This window comes from Oncorhynchus tshawytscha, linkage group LG10 (assembly GCF_018296145.1).
Source record: "Oncorhynchus tshawytscha isolate Ot180627B linkage group LG10, Otsh_v2.0, whole genome shotgun sequence".
Taxonomy (NCBI): domain Eukaryota; kingdom Metazoa; phylum Chordata; class Actinopteri; order Salmoniformes; family Salmonidae; genus Oncorhynchus; species Oncorhynchus tshawytscha.
In genome coordinates this window covers 59887185-59907949 of record NC_056438.1, presented here as the reverse complement: position 1 = coordinate 59907949, position 20765 = coordinate 59887185, and the positions used below count along the sequence as shown (strand labels likewise).

General features: G+C 44.9%; 1 protein-coding gene across 5 annotated transcripts in view; it reads right to left on the bottom strand.

The window, feature by feature from the left end:
* LOC112259612 (laminin subunit alpha-3) overlaps window positions 1-20765 on the bottom strand; it is a 118869-nt gene that overhangs the window by 65144 nt on the left and 32960 nt on the right. For all 5 annotated transcript variants that reach the window (XM_042328812.1, XM_042328809.1, XM_042328811.1 and 2 more), the window contains 3 exons: window positions 18166-18281; window positions 16772-16890; window positions 13637-13727 (listed from right to left, as the gene is read on the bottom strand). In XM_042328812.1, coding sequence (XP_042184746.1) covers window positions 13637-13727; window positions 16772-16890; window positions 18166-18281 — 326 coding nt within the window. The remainder of the gene's footprint in view (window positions 1-13636; window positions 13728-16771; window positions 16891-18165; window positions 18282-20765) is intronic.

Genomic DNA, 20765 nt, shown 5'->3' with positions numbered 1-20765 from the left:
GATTGTCAAATTATAAGTGTTTCGCTTGTTCACATAAACATTGTCACGCCCTGACCTTAGAGAGACGTTTTATTTCTCTATTTGGTTAGGTCAGGGTGTGATGTGGGGTGGGCATTATATGTTTTGTTTTCTATGTTTCTTTATTTCTATGTTTTGGCCGGGTATGGTCCTCAATCAGGGACAGCTGTCTATCGTTGTCTCTGATTGGGAATCATACTTAGGTAGCCCTTTATCCCTCCTTCAGTGTGGGTAGTTGACTTGTGTTAGTGGCATTTGGCCCTTGTAAGCTGCATGGTTGTTTATCTGGTTTCTTGTTTTGTTGGCGTCATTCCATAATAAAGGAAAATGTACGCTCACCACACTGCACTTTGGTCCACTTATTCCTTCCAGGAAGACGGCCGTGACTGTCACGCCCTGACCGTAGATTGCTTTGTATGTTTCTATTTTTAGTTTGGTCAGGGTGTGATGTGGGTATTCTTTCTTTGTCTATGTGTTTGGCTTGGTATGGTTCTCAGTCAGAGGCAGCTGTCTATCATTGTCTCTGATTGAGAGCCATACTTATGTAGCCTGTTTTCCCATTTTGAGTTGTGGGTGATTGTTTTCTGTCTCTGTGTCTGCACCAGACAGAACTGTTTCGTTTTCGTTCGTTCTCTTGTTATTTTGTTTTTGTGTTCAGTTTTAATAAATATTAACATGGACACGTACCACGTTGCATATTAATCTGATCCTTCCTACTCCTCCTCAGAAGAGTAGGAAAATCATTACAGCGACAAACATAGACAAGAGCAATTTGTTTTGTAGTTAGTCATAATTCAGCAAGAAAATTAAATTGCCTTCCATGCATTCTGTTCTATATAATAATTGCCTTTTTTCTCCAAGAAGCCCACACAGGTTCTTCTTACTTGAATGAACAAAAAATATGTATCCTGACAAATACCAAATGACCTTTACTTTAATTCTATTCTCTAATAAGGTCCGTAGGGCTTTTTACAAGAGAGATGGTTTCTGCTGTGCTGGTGCAGCCACATCCTGCTTCTGTCATTTGTCACACAATAGGGGTGGTTTTCTAGGATAATCTATGGCCCTATTCCTACTTTATAGTGAACTAATTCTCACCTTTTTAGATGAACAAAGATACAGTTTAGGCTATAAAATATATATGTTTAGTTTTATTGTTGAATGTTTTTCAGTTGTTCAAATGGATTACCTGGTAAACCATATCTCCTGATTTCTAGAATAATCTCAAAATGCTGGATTGCTTTAGTAAAGCCTGCTGTAACTCTAGGGATGCATCTATCATCATGAGTTAACCCTGTTGACCTCTGTTGTGCTTTCAAGGGATCACAAGCCACGTGTCAACCTGTTACTGTCATTTAATTTACTATTATTAGTTGGGCTACTACAGTTGTATATGGATGACTACAGTAAATGGGTTACCTTACACTCCAGTACCACATTCATTTGCCTGTTGTATGACATGTTCCCTTCATAATTATGATGGATCTGCATTTCAAATGGTCACAGGCTAGTGTTTACAATCTCAAATTGAAGCATCACTGTTTTCCTTGAAATTACAGTATTTGATTGAATATGAGAACATTATACTAAAACGTAAGATTCATATGAATGTCTTCTCATCTGAGGTTTTAGATGCAGAGGAGGGCTAACAAGGTGACTATGGGAACACAGTTTTACTGTAGGACTTGTTACTTCACTCCAGAATAACCCAGGCCGCTCCCTCTCCCCCTCCCTCCATCCCCCCTTTCATCCTGATGCAACATTTAACAGAGATGGAGAGATGGAGTAGGAAATACTTGAGGACAGATACTTCAAGTTTAAAATAGGAGGGCTGTTGTCACACCCTGGCCTTAGTATTTTGTGTTTTCTTTATTATTTTGGTCAGGCCAGGGTGTGACATGGGTATTTATGTGGACTGTTTTGTCTAGGTTTTTTTTGTAGGTTATGGGATTGTGGTTTAGTGAAGTAGTCTAGGTAAGTCTATGGTTGCCTAGAGTGGTTCTCAATCAGAGGCAGGTGTTTATCGTTGTCTCTGATTGGGAACCATATTTAGGCAGCCATATTCTTTGAGTGTTTTGTGGGTGATTGTTCCTGTCTCTGTGTTTGTTGCACCAGATAGGCTCAGTCACTTTGGTTTTTCTTTTTTCATTGTTTTGGAAGAGAAAAGAACGAGCGCCATTCTCCTTGCGGAGATGGTGCTAAATCCATCAACACGGTCGGTCCCTGGGATTGGGCTGGCCAACACGATTCGGTTTGCTTGGAAGGAAAAGGAGTTGGAGCCTTTAGGACGGGAAACTTTTGGAAGGATAATATTGATGACGATTCTAAAGCTGACGGTGAAGGACGTGTTTTGTTTCCAAGGCAACTCGTTGGAGGGAGCATACGACGTGGCACTATATACAGAGGAGAAACACGATGACATCCTGAGAAGGGCAAGAGCAGTGGGAGGTGAGAGGCCGATGAGCCACTATGAAATAACAAGCCTGGCGAAGAACAACTTTAGGGTTGTAACTGTCAACATTTACAACCCATACGTTATGGACGAAGAGGTGAGGGCCTTTCTGGGGAGATACATGGATAACGTCTCCTCAGCAAGGCACCTCAAAGACTCCCTTGGGTTTTGGAATGGGAGGAGAGGCTTCCAGGCCCTCCTCAGGGAGGACCCAAAGGGACATGGTGGCTACCTCCATCCTCCTGCTATGTTCTCCCTAGGGGCTGACAGGGGGACGTTGTTTTATGCACGTCAGCCCCCATTTTGCAGGTGCTGTATGGCCTACGGCCACATATTCGCCTCGTGCAGCACAAGAAAATGCCGATTTTGTGGATCTGAGGAACACGAGGCGAGGGATTGTGACAAGCCTAAGGCGTGCCACGGGTGTGGCTCGTCTGCACACCTGGCGTGGGTGCCCGGCTCGTCAGAGGTCATTTGCGTCTGCGGCTGGTGGGGAGCAGGAGCGGGGGATGGGGGAAGAAGAGGAGCGGAAGGAAGCACGCCTCATGACCAGAGTACAGGTCCAGAGGGGAAGGCCGCAAGGAAGGAGGAGGAGCAAGAAGCGGCGGATGGAAGAGAGAAGGAAACGGAAGGCACGGGAGTAGGAGAACCAGGAAAAGCGGCGGAAGAAGGCAACCGAGTGGAGAAGCATGAGAGAGAAGAAAGCGAGGGAGGAGTGTTGGAGAAGAAGACGGTGGAAGAGCAAGTGGACTGGGGGAAAGTGCCCTGGTGGAAGAGATGAGGGGTATGGTGGAGGAGCTGGCGGGGGGAGGGTGGTATCTCTCCACTGCCGCCATCACCAAAGAAGAGAATGAAGAGGAGGGAGCGATTGGCCGACAGTGAGAGGGAGGGGATGGCCAAGAGAGTGATGGGGGTGGGAGAAACCTCTGGGTTGCTGCTGGTTTCCCCAGGCCCTCAACTTCTGTTGGGTGGGGACACACCTAACAAGACTCAAGACTGGGTACAGGAGGAGGTGGGGAGTTTTTTGTTTGGGGACTCAGCCTCCCCGATTTTTTTCCAAACCAGCTGCAGCACTGGGGAGGGGGAGGAGTGTGGGGATAGACCCAGGGTGCAGGGCACCCCGGAGCCAAACACTATTCCTGCATCCTGGGTTGATGAGATGGAGGAAGAGGGGGGGATGTCGGGAGTACAGATGGTGTTCTCACCGGTAGATATGGAGCAGGGGAGCATCGGGTGAGTCTCCTGTTTTTGTTTTTTTTCTGTCTGGGTTTAGAATTTGAGTGTATTACATGTTTTATTTTATTATTTCATGGCATCTAATTTTACTTTTGTTAGTTTAAATGTAAGGGGTTTAAGGGATTTTGTTAAGAGGAGGGCGGTTTTTAGTTATTTGGAGGGTGTGGGGTTTGATTTTTGTTTTTTACAGGAGGTTCACCTGAGGGATGGAGGGGATGTTAGTAGGTTTAAGAGGGAGTGGGACAAAGGGGAGTCGGTTTGGGGTATTGGGGGGGTGCACTCATCGGGGGTAGGGATTTTGTGTGGGCACAGGGAGGTAAAAGTGGAGGATTCTTTTGTGGTAATGCAGGGGAGGGTTATAGGGGTTTATGTCACAATAAGGGATTGTAAATTTAGATTAGTGGTGGTGTATGGGCCACAGGTGGTGGCAGACAGGAGGGAGATGGTGGACTGTCTGACGCCCCTGTGTGTCACAAATAGGAAATTAGTGATAGGGGGATTTTAATACAGATTTAGGAATAGGGGGATAGCAGTGCAGGCGCCATTACCAGGCTAATGGCTTGCCATGGTCTGGTTGATGGTGGTCTGCACACTACTCCGAAAATGGCCGGTCCTACATGGCGCAACTCCAGGGGGTTGAGCGGAGGCTCGACTATTTTTTGTACCCAGGTCTTTGGGTAAGTTGTCTGGGCGGCTGTTGCCTGTTTTCTTTTCGGATCACGACGGGGTGCTCCTGCAGGTGGGGTCGCCAGTCTGCCTCTTTGGTAGGGGGTACTGGAAGTTAGATCGGGATGTGCTGGAGGAGCAGGCTTTTGTTGACGGGTTTTATGGTTTCTTTTGGAGGCTTGAAGGCCTCCGGTCCATGTGCGAGGGGGTGTTAGAGTGGTGGGAATTAGTTAAGGTGAGGATTAGGGCTTTTATAATAGGGTATTGCAAGAGGAAAAAAAAGGGAGGAGAGGAGGGAGGTGGATCGTATCCAAAAGTTAATTGAACTCGAGTACGAGGCAGGCAACCTCGGCGGGTCGTTTGACTGGGAGAGATCCGCAACCCTAAAGGCGCAGCTCAGGGAGTTGCAGGAGCGGAAGGCTCGAGCTTTCCTGGAGCGTGCGCATAGTGGCTTTCTAGAACACAATGAGACTTGTTCTGCTATGTTCTTTAAGTCGGTTAGGGCCAGACAGAGTAGGAAGGTAATGCATGGCGTTAGGGAAGAAAATGGTAGTATAGTTAGAGAACCAGAGGATATGGTCAGGGTGACAACTGATCATTTCCAAGGTTTATTTAAGGAAAGGGAAATAGATGTAGAGCAGGGAAATGTGTTTTTAGAACACTTGTCCAGGCGGTTGCCGGAGGACATTAGAGAAGTGATGGAGGCCCAGATTTCACTAGAAGAGGTTGAGAGCGCTCTTAGGAGGATGGGAAAAGGGAAGGTGCCTGGGATGGATGGGCTGCCGGCTGAGTTTTATCTCAAGTTTTGGGGTATACTTGGACCAGTGGTCCTCGAAGTCTTGAAGGCCATCCTTGAGACGGGGGGTCCCGGGGGATCAATGGCTGTTGGTGTGCTGTCACTTTTATATAAGAAGGGGAAGTAACAGACCTTGGCAACTGGCGGCCGTTGACCATGCTGTGTGTAGATTACAAGCTACTTGCAAAGGTTTTAGCAGACCGGTTGCGCACAGCCCTTCCCTACGTCGTCCATGAGGATCAGACGTGCGGGGTAGAGGGCCGCTCTATTAGATGGAACCTACAGTTAATCAGGGACTCCATCGCTTGGGTTGAAGATAGAGGACTGCCTTTAATGGTAGCAGCGCTAGATCAGGCGAAAGCCTTTGACCGCGTGAATAGATCCTTTTTATTCAGAGTGTTAGGTCGATTAGGATTTGGGGAGAAGTTCATAGGATGGATTCGTATATTATATGTCGGAGCGGGGTGCCGAGTTAGTGTAAATAGTCACTTGGGTGTCGTCTGGGGTCAGGCAGGGGTGCCCACTCTCGGCTCTCCTCTTCGTTCTGTACATGGAGCCTCTGGGGGCTGCCATTAGGGCAGACACAGGGGTGGAAGGCTTGTTGATCCCTGGAAGTGGTGGGCTGCGTGTTAAGATGACGCAGTACGCCGACGACACTTCCTTGCTGCTGTGCAAGGACTCGTGCCTGACAAGGTCCCTTGCCATCTTTGGGGATTTCACCCGAGCGTCGGGAGCGGTTCTGAACCATGCAAAGTCTTCCGTCAAGTTTTTCGGTAGATGGCGCGGTAGAACGGATGTGCCTGGGGGGTTATCTCTCTGTGAGGGGGCCCTGAGGATTCTCGGGGTCCATTTTGAGACCTCCGGCTCAGCGACGCTAAACTGGAACATGCGTATCGCAGTGGTACAGAGGAAGCTAGCAATGTGGAAGGCTAGGTATTTGTCTTTTATGGGCAAAGTCCTGGTCCTAAAGGTGGATGTGTTGCCGTCTCTTTTGTATTTGGCGTACATCTACCCATTGCCGGCTTGTCTGAGGAGGCCTCTAGTGAGGCTTGTGTTTCAGTTCATGTGGAGTGGCAGGTGCGAGTGGGTCGCCAGGGCACGCATGCTCTGTCCCATCGGGGAGGGAGGTAGGGGGTACCACATTTCCCCCTCAAGCTGGACGCAATTTTGTTTCTTTCTTGTTAACGGAGCTTGCTCATCCAGTGATACACCCGTCCGGTTACCTCCTGCGGGTGTTCTTCTCGTATCAGGCGAGAAGCGTAATGGTGTGGTCTAACACGGGTCCTCGGGCGGAACAGCTGCCGTGGCACTTTGGTCATGCGGCCAAGTGGCTGCGTGCACACCCTGAGGTTGAAGTTGCCCGAGTAGGTTTAGATCACAGGCACCTGTACGAGGAGGTCAGAAAGGCAGGGAGTCCGGCGCCTGTAGTGGGCATCTCGGAAGTGGTCTGGGAGGGAGTGCAGGCGCGGGGTCTGGACAACAGGCTCAAGGACCTGAATTGGTTGAGCCTCCATAAGTGCTTGCCGGTACGTTCCATCTTGTACCGGTATAGTTTGGTGCAATCCCCCACCTGTCCAAGATCCTCTTGTGGCAGGGAGGAGACTGTGCGCCATGTCTTTTGGGAATGTGCCTTTGCCGGAGTAGTATGGGCTAGGGCACGGGTGTGTTAGGTTTGGTAAGGGGGATTTTGTATTGACGTGGGCCAGGTTAGAGAGAGGTGTAGGGAGAGCGAGAGGGACGGATAGGGACAGGTTTCTGCTCTGGCTTCTCATGAGTCTCTTTAAACGGGGGCTGTGGGAAGCCAGGCAGAACATGGTGAAGACAGGGAGAGATTGGGGGTGGAAGGGATAGTGAGGAGGGTGGAAGGAGATTTGAGGGGGAGGATGAAGAGGGAGGAGAGGAAGTGGGGGCAGCATGCTGCTCGGGAGAGGTGGAAGGGGGGTTTAGGGCTGGGTGTCATTTAGATTTGTAAGGGGATAGATTAGGGACGGGGAGATAGGGAAAGGTAGTTTGTAGGGTGACGGGGAGGGACGATGCTCCCCTGAGGTTTTGTTTGGGGTTTTTGTTTTGTTTAGTTAAATTATAATACCATTGTTGGAGTATGTATGAAAATTATGAGTTGTAAAGAATGAATGGTATTGAAGGTAATAAATTATTTTTTATAAAAAAAATTAAAAAGATATGGCTGTTTCGGTTTTTCACGTTTATTGTTTTTGTATATTGTTCGTATTTTCATCTTTATTAAAGATGTTTATAAATAACCACGCTGCATTTTGGTCCTCCTCTCTTTCACCGGAAGAAAACCGTAACAGCTGTATATGTTCGCTGGGTTCTAGACTTATAAAAAGGGATGTGACGCATCTTTCATCTACCGACCTAGGAAGATTATGACTTCTGACAGCTACAGTACGCAGTATATATCCTGCATAGACAAATATTATGTATTACACAGATCACGAACCACAAGCCCTTATGAAATTCACACATGATGTACCAAATATGCATGAATATCTGCATTGGAATCCACTGTGTTGTTGTCACTTTATGACGTAGGCCTAGGTTATGATCAGAAAAAATATAATTCTTGGAGTTCCGGTTCAGCATGTGAATGGAGAAGAAGCTCGTGGATGAGGCTCCTACCCATTAGTTCATTTTTCCAAATTTGTCATTTGCATTCCACTCTCTTACATATCATATTTGATTGATGAGTTCGTAAGTTAACTTTTTGATAAAAATGTCACACGACCTGAGGAGCAGAAGACCTGTAACTAACATTTCAACTGCGATGGCAAATGTGAATGGTAATGGGGCCGACTCCAGTCCAACTGTTACAGAGGCTCATGTGGTCACACTCCCCAGAGATCTTCAGAACCTCCGTACGGTTCTGGTCTCGGGAATTACAGCTACCATTGCCACTCAGCTCAAAACTGCCATCGGCGCTGCTCTGGCCCACTTCTCCGCCGTCCTAGATGGTGTCCGAGCCGCTGCGGATGAACAAGGCCGCCGAATTGACGGTGATGGGAAAATCAAAAGAAATCAGCCAAGACCTCCACAAGTCTGGTTCATCCTTGGGAGCAAAATCATCTGTACAAACAATAGTACGCAAGTATAAACACCATGGGACCACGCAGCTGCAATACCGCTCTGGAAGGAGACACGTTCTCCTAGACATGAACGTACTTTGGTGTGAAAAGTGCAAATCAATCCCAGAACAACAGCATAGGACCTTGTGAAGATGCTAGAGGAAATGGGTATAAAAGTATCTATATCCACAGTAAAACGAGTCATATATCAACATAACCTGAAAGGCTGCTCAGCAAGGAAAAAGCCACTGCTCCAAAACCGTTTGCAACTGCAAATGGGGACAAAGATCGTACTTTTTGGAGAAATGTCCTCTGGTCTGATGAAACAAAAAATTAACTATTTGGCCATAATGACCATCGTTATGTTGTGAGGTAAAAGGGGGAGGCTTGCAAGCCGAAGAACACCATCCCAACTGTGAAGCACGGGGGAAGCAGCATCATGTTGTGAGGGTGCTTTTGCTGCAGGAGGGAATGGTGCACTTCACAAACTAGATGGCATCATGAGGCAGGAAAATGATGTGGATACATTGAAGCAACATCTCAAGACATCAGACAGGCTTGGTCACAAATGAACAATGACCCAAGCATACTTCCAAGATTGTGGCAAAATGGCTTAAGGACAACAAAGTCAAGTTATTGGAGTGGTCATCACAAAGCCCTGACCTCAATCCTATCGAAAATATATGGGCGGAACTGAAAATGTGTGTGCGAGCAAGGAGGCCTACAAACCTGACTCAGTTACACCAGCTCTGTCAGGAGGAATGGGCCAAAATTCACCCAACTTACTGTGGGAAGCTTGTGGAAGGCTACCAAAAATGTTTTACCCAAGTTAAACAATTTAAAGGTAATGCTAGCAAATACTAATTGAGTGTACGTAAACTTCTGACCCACTGGGAATGTGATGAACGAATAAATAATTCTCTCTACTATTATTCTGACATTTCACATTCTTAAAATAAAGTGGTGATACTAACTGGCTTAAGACAGGGAATTTTTACTAGGACTAAATGTCAGGAATTGTGAAAAACTGAGTTTAAATGTATTTGACTAAGGTGTATGTAAACTTGTATGTAAACTTCCGACTTCAACTGTATATATGTTACTCCCTTTGTGTTTCTTGTTTTGTTTATTTATTAAATGTATTCACTCCCTAAACTTGCTTCCCGACTCTCAGCGTACATCGTTACAGAATGACGACTCAACAAATGGAAACATCAGGGACTGTTTTTTGTTTTGTTTTGGTGTTGGGGGTGATGTCGGGTCCGGGTGTTGGACCCAGTGCTACCTGGGAGGCCTCAGCCGGTTTGTAGGCTCCCATGTCTCAGCGGGTTCGTTAGGCTCCCAAGCCGAAGCTGGGTGAACAGATTCCTGTGCCTCAGCCAGTTTATCAGGTTCTCTCCTCAGCCGGTTCGTCAGGTTTCTGCGCCTCAGCAGAGGCGACCAGTCCGCTCCGGATCCCCAGGATTGTCCCTGGGGTTAGCGTCCTGTGGCTGGAGCTGAACGAGCCGGAGAGGGGGTACTGTCACATATGCTCTCTCTCTGGTGCTCTAGGTCGTCATGCTCCCGCGCCTCAGCCAGTTCGGTAGGTTCCCGGTCCGCTCCTGATCCCCGGGATCATCATCATGGTCCTGCAGCTGGAGCCGCGCGTTGACCTACCTTACCATTTTGTGAATGCCTTTTCAAATATATTTCACGACTGGTGCTACGGTGCCTCTCCGCATTAGGATAGGAAGGTTTTCTGTTTATATGCACCGATGCTGCGCTGTTTCTATTCGCTGGGGAGGGGAGGGGGAGTGACATTCGGTCCAAATTTATTATTATTATTTTTTTTAATTTCCCTTTGCTTTTTTAATCAGTTTTCTCTTATCTTTGCAAATGCTTGGTCTGTTTTCACACCTTTTTCATTTCAATATTTTAAAATCGAATCAAATTTTATTTGTCACATACACATGGTTAGCAGATGTTAATGCGAGTGTAGCGAAATGCTTCTGAAGGCTAATCTTATAAAGTTTTTTATCTTGGAATACTAAGGCAATGAACAATCCTGTCAAGAGGTCTAGGGTCTTCTCTCATTTGAAAAAGCTAAAAGCAGATGTGGTATTTTTTTTTTACAAGAGACCCATTTACGCATTAAAGATCACTCAAGGCTGCAAAACTAAAGGTTTAGTCAGGTTTTCCATTCAGACTTTAACTCCAAAGCCAGAGGGGTTGCAATTTTGGTTAGTAAAAATACATTTCTCTACTACTAATGTTATTTCAGACAGTAATGGGAGATATTTAATCATAACTGGCACCATTTGGCACACACCTGTATTATTGGTCTATGTATATGCTCCTAATTTTGATGATGTTGAATTTGCCAATGGGTTGCTGAGGAAAATCATTTCTCTGAACACGCATCTTTTGATATTTGTCGGGGATCTGAATTGTGTTATTAGCCCGGCTTTAGACCGCTCCAACCCCAGAACTATGTCTCCCTCTGCTATGTCAAAGTCCTTCTCAGATTTTATGGTTCAGAATGGGTGTACAGATCCCTGGAGATGTCAGATCCCTGGAGATGTCAGAGAATATTCTTTCATTTCACATGTACACCATTATTTTTCTCGTATTAAATATTTCTTTATTGATCATAAGTTACTTCCAAATGTCACCCCTTCTGAATATTTACCCATTGTAATTTCTGACTATGGACCTTTAGCCCTCGACAGACTCTTACTCCTCTCTGGAGATTCAATTCTCTTCTCCTGTCTGATGCAGACTTCTGTAACGTTATCTACACTTCTACTGATCATTTTCTTTTTTCAAATCAGACAAGCTCAACCTCTCATTCTCTCTTATTGGAATCACTTAAGGCCTATCTTAGAGGATAAATGATTTCTTATTCTTCTCATTTGAACAAAATTTAGAAAGCTAAACTCACTAAATAACTCACTAAAGCCTTCCTTGACTTAGACCATCAGTATGCCCAGACGCCATCCCCAGAGCAATATAAGCAACGCTTGAACTTACAATACGACTTCAATCTCTTGTCCACTACAGATGCAAAACGGTTACTATTGCATTCACGTGGTACCTACTATGAACATGGCGACAGGGCAAGTAGTCTGCTCGTACACCAGTTAAAACACAGTTTACCCATCTGATTCCCAAAATGAATGATTCCTCTAATAGCTTGATTTCTGACCCTACGAGGATCAATGACAGCTTCAAATCGTTCTATTCCTTTCTATTTCCATCAGATACTGCCAATATGACTACATTTTGGGTGAACTGGAGACTCCCACAGTTGAGGCTGAAACTGCAGATGACCTTGATTCCCCTCTCAGCCTTCAGTCTATCAAGTCAATGCAGAGCAGCAAGGCTCCAGGGCCTGATGGGTTTACAACTGAGTTCTTTAAGAAATTCTATACCAAGTTAGCCCCTTTACTTTTAACTGTGTATAATGAATCACTTGAACGTGGCTCCTTGCCACCTACCATAACACAGGCTTGGTTTACATATGCTCGGCAGAATGAGTGACTAATTGGTCGAGGTAGTATCAAATGAGGAAAACAGGAATTGTATCTAACATGTCACCATATACAATAACATGTCTTCATATACTAATACAATGGGAGTCCAAAGGAGTTCAGTATAAATGATCCCTATTGTCTTTGTAAGCTATGAGCAGGTAAAACAATATCTATGGATTTTCTATCACGTTAAATCATTCATTTGTTACAGGTTTCAATATCAGCCAACGGAACCGGTTACAGTTTGCAACAGCACAGTGAGTGGCGAATGGGCATTGACCTTAATTGAGTTTGTGACTTCTTTGCTCTTTTCTAAGCACTGAGGGCAACCATTTTAATTCCATCACCTCTCAAAGCCCAATCACAACTTGCAGCTATTTATGTGGCGAGGAACAACAATGACATACTATGCTAGCAATGTACACAAGTGTGGCACTGAATTTAGCAACAATACAAGTGGCTAGTGCTAGTGGTTGGTGCCACTGTGTGTATGTGTGTGCCTGTCAGAAACAACACCAAAGTCTATGGAAGTCTCTGTTCCATTTTGGTCTTATGTATTAGTCATAGGTCAGAAAGCAAGCTACACTAGCTCTTTACTAAACATTAATACCCCAACTATTTTTATATACAGTACCAGTCAAAAGTTTGGACACCTACTCATTCAAGAGTTTTTATTTTATTTTTTACTATATTTACTACATTGTAGAACAATAGTGAAGACCTCAACACTAGGAAATAACACATATGGAAAATATATATTTTATATCTAAGATTCTTCAAAGTAGCCACTCTTTGCCTTGATGACAGCTTTGCACACTCTTGGCATTCTTCATGAAGAATGCTTTTCCAACAGTCTTGAAGGAGTTCCCACATATGCTGAGCACTTGTTGGCTGCTTTTCCTTCACTCTGCGGTCAACTCATCCCAAACCATTTCAATTGGGTTGAGGTCGGGTGATTATGGAGGCCAGGTCATCTGATGCAGCATCATTACTCTCCTTCTTGGTCAAACAGCCCTTACACAGCCTGGAAGTGTGCTGGGTCATTTTCCTGTTGAAAGACAAATGATAGTCCCACTAACCGCAAACCAGATGGATGGCGTATCACTGCAGAATGCTGTGGTAGCCATGCTGGTTAAGTGTGCCTTGAATTCTAAATAAATCACCAACAGTGTCACCAGCAAAGCACCCCCACACCATCACACCACCTCCTCCATGCTTTATGATGGGAAACACACATGCTGAGATCATCCGTTCACCTACTCTGCGTCTCACAAAGACACAGCGATTGGAACCAAAAAGCTCAAATTTAGACTCATTAGACCAAAGGACAGATTTACACCAGTCTAATGTCCATTGCTTGTGTTGCAAGTCTCTTCTTCTTATTGGTGTCAATTTGACCACGAAGGCTTGATTCACACAGTCTCCTCTGAACAGTTGATGTTGAGATGTGTCTGTTACTTGAATGCTGTAAAGCATTTATTTGGGCTGCAATCTGAGGTGCAGTTAACTCTAATGAACTTATCCTCTGCAGCAGAGATAACTCTGAGTCTTCATTTCCTGTGGCGGTCCTGATGACAGTCAGTTTCATCATAGCGCTTGATGGTTTTTGCAACTGCACTTGAAGAAACGTTCAAAGTTCATGAAATTGACTGACGTTCCGGATTGACTGACGTTGACTGATGTAGAAAATAGTAAAAATAAAGAAAAACCCTTGAATAAGTAGGTGTGTCCAAACTTTTGAATGGTACTGTACTGCAACTAAATGTGATACGTTCACATCATTAGGCACTTAGGAAAAAAGGAAGACACTACGACCATAGAGAAAGGAAAAACTAAGAAATACAGTTTGAAGAGAAGGAAGGGTCTCACTCACGAATACAGCCACTGTGAGACTGTGGAGGCACTCCATGGGGTCTGTAGAATCCATCAGCACAAAGCTCACAGTTCACCCCCGCCGTGTTGTGCTAGTGAGAGGGAAATAGACAGAGATATCAGACAAACGCCACACAACACACTCCTGTCCTGCTTTAGAATGAATGGAGTGAGTGGGTCAGAGGGACACAATGTTTTGGAGGGCAACTAAGGTTTCTCTAAAGCAAGAAGACAAAATGCAAAACTGTTTTCTAAAACTATAGATAAATGTTTGTATCAAACACACCTTATTGTTGCTAATCTATCTGTTTGCATTTGGGACCTTATCTTCTTTCACACTGAGTGTGCATGCCGTGTAGATGGCTTGTTTAAACATGCTTCCTGCAAGGGCATTTTAGTCCCAAATGATAACAGTGCATCTCATAATTGTTTTTGTGAAACATTACTTTGTCTTGGGAGATTTAGTCAAAATGAGCTGGCTGACATCTTGTTTGATTTGGAAGACATGCCAACGTTTGCACAGAGAGGGATTTATCTTCATGCCGTTTGCACAAGGAGTTTAGTACAGAGAATATCCACCGTGTGTACGTTGACTTAAAACTGATCCGTGCTTATTGAAATTTCCATTACAGACCTCCATGCCTGCTCGTAGATCTGGGTCATGTTCATTATGGCACAAAATAGCAAAACCTTTTCCAATGGCACAGAAAAAAATGTGTGTTTTTTATTGGACAAATGCTGCTAACAGATCTGTGACCACTTCCTGTTGAACACGGAACGAGAGAGAGCTCGATTTGTTGTTTTAGGCGTAGCAGCTAGCCTAGCTGCTAGCTAGCTGCCTATCAAGCTAGCAAGGTTTTCATGAAGGGTTGAACGCAGCCCGGGACACGGTTAGCCATTGTGGCTGGGACCATGAATTGTCCCGGGCTTGTGGCTGTCTAGACCCCTGCTGTTAGTTGTTGTTGTGACCTACTTGTTGTGTGTGTATGTACTGACATGTATGTGTAACTGATAGATACACACACACACACACACACACACACACACACACACACACACACACACACATTTAAAAACATTAACATGGTGTGTGTGTGTGTATGTAAATTGTAAACTATTTTGTCTGTAATGTCTTTTTCATTTAATGTCGGACCACATTAAGACTACAGTGCCTTGCGAAAGTATTCGGCCCCCTTGAACTTTGCGACCTTTTGCCACATTTCAGGCTTCAAACATAAAGATATAAAACTGTATTTTTTTGTGAAGAATCAACAACAAGTGGGACACAATCATGAAGTGGAACGACATTTATTGGATATTTCAAACTTTTTTAACAAATCAAAAACTGAATAATTGGGCGTGCAAAATTATTCAGCCCCCTTCAGTTAATACTTTGTAGCACCACCTTTTGCTGCGATTACAGCTGTAAGTCGCTTGGGGTATGTCTCTATCGGTTTTGCACATCGAGAGACTGAAAATTTTTCCCATTCCTCCTTGCGAAACAGCTCGAGCTCAGTGAGGTTGGATGGAGAGCATTTGTGAACAGCAGTTTTCAGTTCTTTCCACAGATTCTCGATTGGATTCAGGTCTGGACTTTGACTTGGCCATTCTATTTTTGAACCATTCCATTGTAGATTTTGCTTTATGTTTTGGATCATTGTCTTGCTGGAAGAAAAATCTCCATCCCAGTCTCAGGTCTTTTGCAGACTCCATCAGGTTTTCTTCCAGAATGGTCCTGTATTTGGCTCCATCCATCTTCCCATCAATTTTAACCATCTTCCCTGTCCCTGCTGAAGAAAAGCTGGCCCAAACCATGATGCTGCCACCACCATGTTTGACAGTGGGGATGGTGTGTTCAGGGTGATGAGCGGTGTTGCTTTTACGCCAAACATAACGTTTTGCATTGTTGCCAAAAAGTTCAATTTTGGTTTCATCTGACCAGAGCACCTTCTTCCACATGTTTGGTGTGTCTCCCAGGTGGCTTGTGGCAAACTTTAAACAGCACTTTTTATGGATATCTTTAAGAAATGGCTTTCTTCTTGCCACTCTTCCATAAAGGCCAGATTTGTGCAATATACGACTGATTGTTGTCCTATGGACAGAGTCTCCCACCTCAGCTGTAGATCTCTGCAGTTCATCCAGAGTGATCATGGGCCTCTTGGCTGCATCTCTGATCAGTCTTCTCCTTGTATGAGCTGAAAGTTTAGAGGGACGGCCAGGTCTTGGTAGATTTGCAGTGGTCTGATACTCCTTCCATTTCAATATTATCGCTGCCACAGTGCTCCTTGGGATGTTTAAAGCTTGGGAAATCTTTTTGTATCCAAATCCGGCTTTAAACTTCTTCACAACAGTATCTCGGACCTGCCTGGTGTGTTCCTTGTTCTTCATGATGCTCTCTGCGCTTTTAACGGACCTCTGAGACTATCACAGTGCAGGTGCATTTATACAGAGACTTGATTACACACAGGTGGATTGTATTTATCATCATTAGTCATTTAGGTCAACATTGGATCATTCAGAGATCCTCACTGAACTTCTGGAAAGAGTTTGCTGCACTGAAAGTAAAGGGGTTGAATAATTTTGCACGCCCAATTTTTCAGTTTTTGATTTGTTAAAAAAGTTTGAAATATCCAATAAATGTCGTTCCACTTCATGATTGTGTCCCACTTGTTGTTGATTCTTCACAAAAAAATACATTTTATATCTTTATGTTTGAAGCCTGAAATGTGGCAAAAGGTCGCAAAGTTCAAGGGGGGCGAATACTTTCGCAAGGCACTGCAGCTGTCGCCTTTGGCGTCGGGTAATGGGGATCCTAATAAATCATATCAAATGCAAGTAGTGCCTAGTTTCACTCCATTCACTTCTGTTTTGTGCCTACTGAACACTACCCCTGTCCTCATTCTAGTGTAGGCATGCTCCCTTAAAGAGCACCCACATGCATGCTATACATACCATACAAAATGCCAAATTACAATGTTGCATGCCCCGCATAAAATCCAAAAGATGGACATATATTGATGAGGATATCAAAATATAGTCTATGGCGCTTATCTCTCATGCGCACACGCACACGCACACACACACGCACACACACACACACACAGGAATCTATTCGGACTTAAAACAGGCTTCATACCTGGCAGTTGATGCACACTCCTCCCCCGTTGTAACTGCCGAAGGTGTCTAAACTTTCTGTCCTCTGCTCCACCTCTGGGTCGTAATAACACTCAGTGGCATGTGAATGGCACTGACAGGCTGTGAGAAAAAACAGAAACAAACACACAAATCAGAGACACACATGAAACAGACACGCACACACAGACAGGTAAGAGTCAGTACTGTATTTTATATATTATATCTAGCTACTATCTGTTACTATCCATTACTATCCGTTACTATCTGTTAATATCCGTTACTATCTGTTAATATCCGTTCCAAAAAGTGCAACTATAAAGTCTATCAAGCTCAAAACGATTTGTTTTAATGTCGTATAGAGCGGTTTCTTTTTTTAAACAATCTTTATTAAGAGCTGTAATTTTATTGTGAGGAACTGCAGTTTTATCAGACATTGTTTCTGTTTTGTTCTCTGTTATGTGAGGCCTTTTAACAGGACTGTACTTCCTCTAATTTCTCCTGTAAAACCTCCTCCTAAATCTGCCTGGTTAATGTTTATGAATGGTTAGGGTGCATTTGTAATACGTGAGTGTACTGATTGAATTACAGACTTCTCCCTTGCTATCTCTCTTTTGCTCTCTCTTGTTCTGCGGTTGTAGAGTTGCAGGGTCAAGTTTCAGCATCTCCGACTCAGGATCTTGTCAACAGGCCAAGGCAATTTGGAACCAGCTGGCATTGGGACTGACTGGCCGGCTGTATAGAGTACAGCAGTAGTGGCGCTGGGCTAGCTACAGTAGACTGCATACAGTGCAGTTCATCACCACATACCACATGAGTAACGCCCTCAACAGTTTGCTGAGGACTCTTCCTAGTTCCAACACCATATCAGGGCATTTAGCACTGAAGCTAACGGTAGAAGAGATGGTGGGAGAATCATAATGATAAGATATTGCTACCATGGAAAGAATAAAATACATGCATATAAAACTCCTTTGTGACAAAGCAGAGATAGTAAACAACGGTCATACCCACATACCTAGTTAACAATATCGTGGCATCACAAACCAAACTATGCTGGCTTGGCTATTAGTTCTTTACAAGTTGTACTTTTCAGCACAGTTCCAGTAATTATGTATTGTCGTGGATGTGCAAGCAGGGCCGTTCAGTACAGCTTGGTTTGGCTTGGTTTGACTCAGTAGTGTGAATAGAGAACAGATACAGCAGAGCGAGGGTGGAGCATGGCACTAACGTTGGGACACAGACAGAACAGTCAGAGAACAAAGAGAAGAGGGTGAGGATGGAGACTGACTAAGAGAGGAGGGTGACAGAGAGAGGAGAGTTGAGGGGGATAAAGCGAGGAGGGTAAGGGTGGAGGGTAGCAAAGAGAGGAGAGTGATGGTGGAGGGTGGTACTCACGTTGGCACTCATTGGGACTGTCTGTCGTCGCCACCCGCCATGGCTTCTGGTTGAACCCTGGACAGCAACGGTCACATGACTCACCACAGGTGTTGTGTTTGCACTCGCACTGCAGCCTAAAGACAGGAGGAGAAAAGAAGAGACATCTGGGTTTCCTGCATCACTCTTTCACGTATGACTCTCCAAGCTGCTGTTTTACGTGCTCCTAACCAACTGTGCTATTTTGTTCATTTTTTGCGTTGATTTTGTACATAATGTTGCTGCTACCATCACTTATGACCAAAAATAACTTCTGGACATCCGCTACAGCAATTACTCACCTCGAACTGGACGAAGAAGATTTTTCTTTAACGAGTCTGACATGAAGGATATACTGCTTTCTCTGGAACGGGTCCAAATCCACGTCATTTGCGTGAAGAAAATACAGAGAAAAAGTGGGCGGAGGTCGGCTGCCTTCTGAGAATTCGTAGGAGAGTAAGTAAACCCCCTCTTAGTCAGTCCTATTAGCCAACGTGCAATCATTGGATCACAAAATGGATGAGCTCCGATCAAGGATATCCTACCAACGGGACATTAAAAACTGTAATATCTTATGTTTCACCGAGTCGTGGTTTTACGACAACATGGATAACATACAGCTGGCAGGGTTTTCGGTCCATCGGCAAGACAGAACAGCTGCCTCCGGTAAGGGGTGGCGGTCTGTGTCTATTTGTAAATAACAGCTGGTGCACGAAATCTAATATTAAGGAAGTCTCGAGGTCTTGCTCACCTGAGGTAGAGTATCTCATGATATGCTGTAGACCACACTATTTACCAAGGGAGTTTTCATCTATATTTTTCGTAGTTGTCTATTTACCACCACAAACCGATAAACAAACAGGAAATTCTCATCCAGAAGCGGCGCTCCTAGTGGCCGGGGACTTTAATGCAAGGAAACTTAAATCTATTTTACCTCATTTCTACTAACATGTTAACTGATCTGTTTCACCTTTCCTTGTGATTGTCTCCACCCCCTCCAGGTGTCGCTGATTTTCCAAGTGTATTTATCCCTGTGTTTCTTGGCTCTCTGTGCCAGTTCGTCTTGTATGTTTCCAAGTCAACCAGCGGTTTTCCCCGTTCTTTTGCTTTTTGCATTTCTCCTTTTTCTAGTCATCTCGGTTTTGACCCTTGCCTGTTTCTGGACTTTGTAACCCACCTGCCTGACCATTCTGCCTGCCTTGACCACGAGCCGGTCTGCCACTCTGTACCACCTGGACTCTGATCTGGTTTTGAACTTTTGCCTGTACACGACCATTCTCTTGCCTACTCCTTTTGTATTCATAAACATTGTAAGACTCCAACCATCTTTATCTGGGTCTCGCCTTGTGTCAGGATAAAATGTGCAACCAGAGGAAGACAAAAAAAAAACTTGAGACCACCATTACTCCACACACAGAGATGCGTCCAACGCTCTCCCTCGCCCTCCATTTGGGAAATCTGACCATAACGCTATCCTCCTGATTCCTGCTTACAAGCTAAAACTAAAGCAGGAAGTACCAGTGACTCACTCAACAAGGAAGTGGTCAGAGGACACAGATGCTAAGCTACAGGACTGTTTTCCTAGGACAGACAGGAAAAAGTTTTGGGATTTTCCGATGGCATGGAGGAGTACACCACAACAGTCACTGGCTTCATCAATAAGTACATTGATGACGTTGTCCCCAGTGACCGTACGTACGTACATACCCTAGCCAAAAGCCATGGATTACAGGCAACAGCGAAATAACTTCTCTGCCCGCTTTGAGGCAAGCAACACTGAAGCATGCATGAGAACATCAGATGTTCTGGATGACTGTGTGATCACGCTCTCCATAGCCGATGTGAGTAAGACCTTTAAACTGGTTTAAACAACATTCACTAGGCCACAGGGCCAGACGGACTACCAGGATGTATACTCTGAGCATGCACTGACAAGTGTCATTTTCTTTTTTCTTTTTTTGTGTGTTTTTTTGTTGTTGTTTTTTAAATATTACCCCTTTTTCTCCCCAATTTCGTGGTATCCAATTGTTTAGTAGCTACTATCTTGTCTCATCGCTACAACTCCCGTACGGGCTCGGGAGAGATAAAGGTTGAAAGTCATGCGTCCTCCGATACACAACCCAACCAAGCCGCACTGCTTCTTAACACAGCGCCGGAAGCCCGGAAGCCAGCCGCACCAATGTGTCGGAGGAAACACCGTGCACCTGGCAACCTTGGTTAGTGCGCACTGCGCCCGGCCCGCCACAGGAGTCGCTGGTGCGCGATGAGACAAGGATTTCCTTACCGGCCAAAACACTCCCTAACCCGGACAACGCTAGGCCAATTGTGCGTTGCCCCACGGACCTCCCGGTCGCGGCCAGTTACGACAGAGCCTGGGCGCAAACCCAGAGTCTCTGGTGGCACAGCTGGCGCTGCAGTACAGCGCCCTTAACCACTGCGCCACCCGGGAGGCACAAGTGTCATTTTCAACCTGTCCCTGACCGAGTCTGTAATACCAACATGTTTCAAACAGACCACCATAGTCCCTGTGCCCAAGAACACAAAGGTAACCTGCCTGAATGACTTCTGATCCATAGCACTCA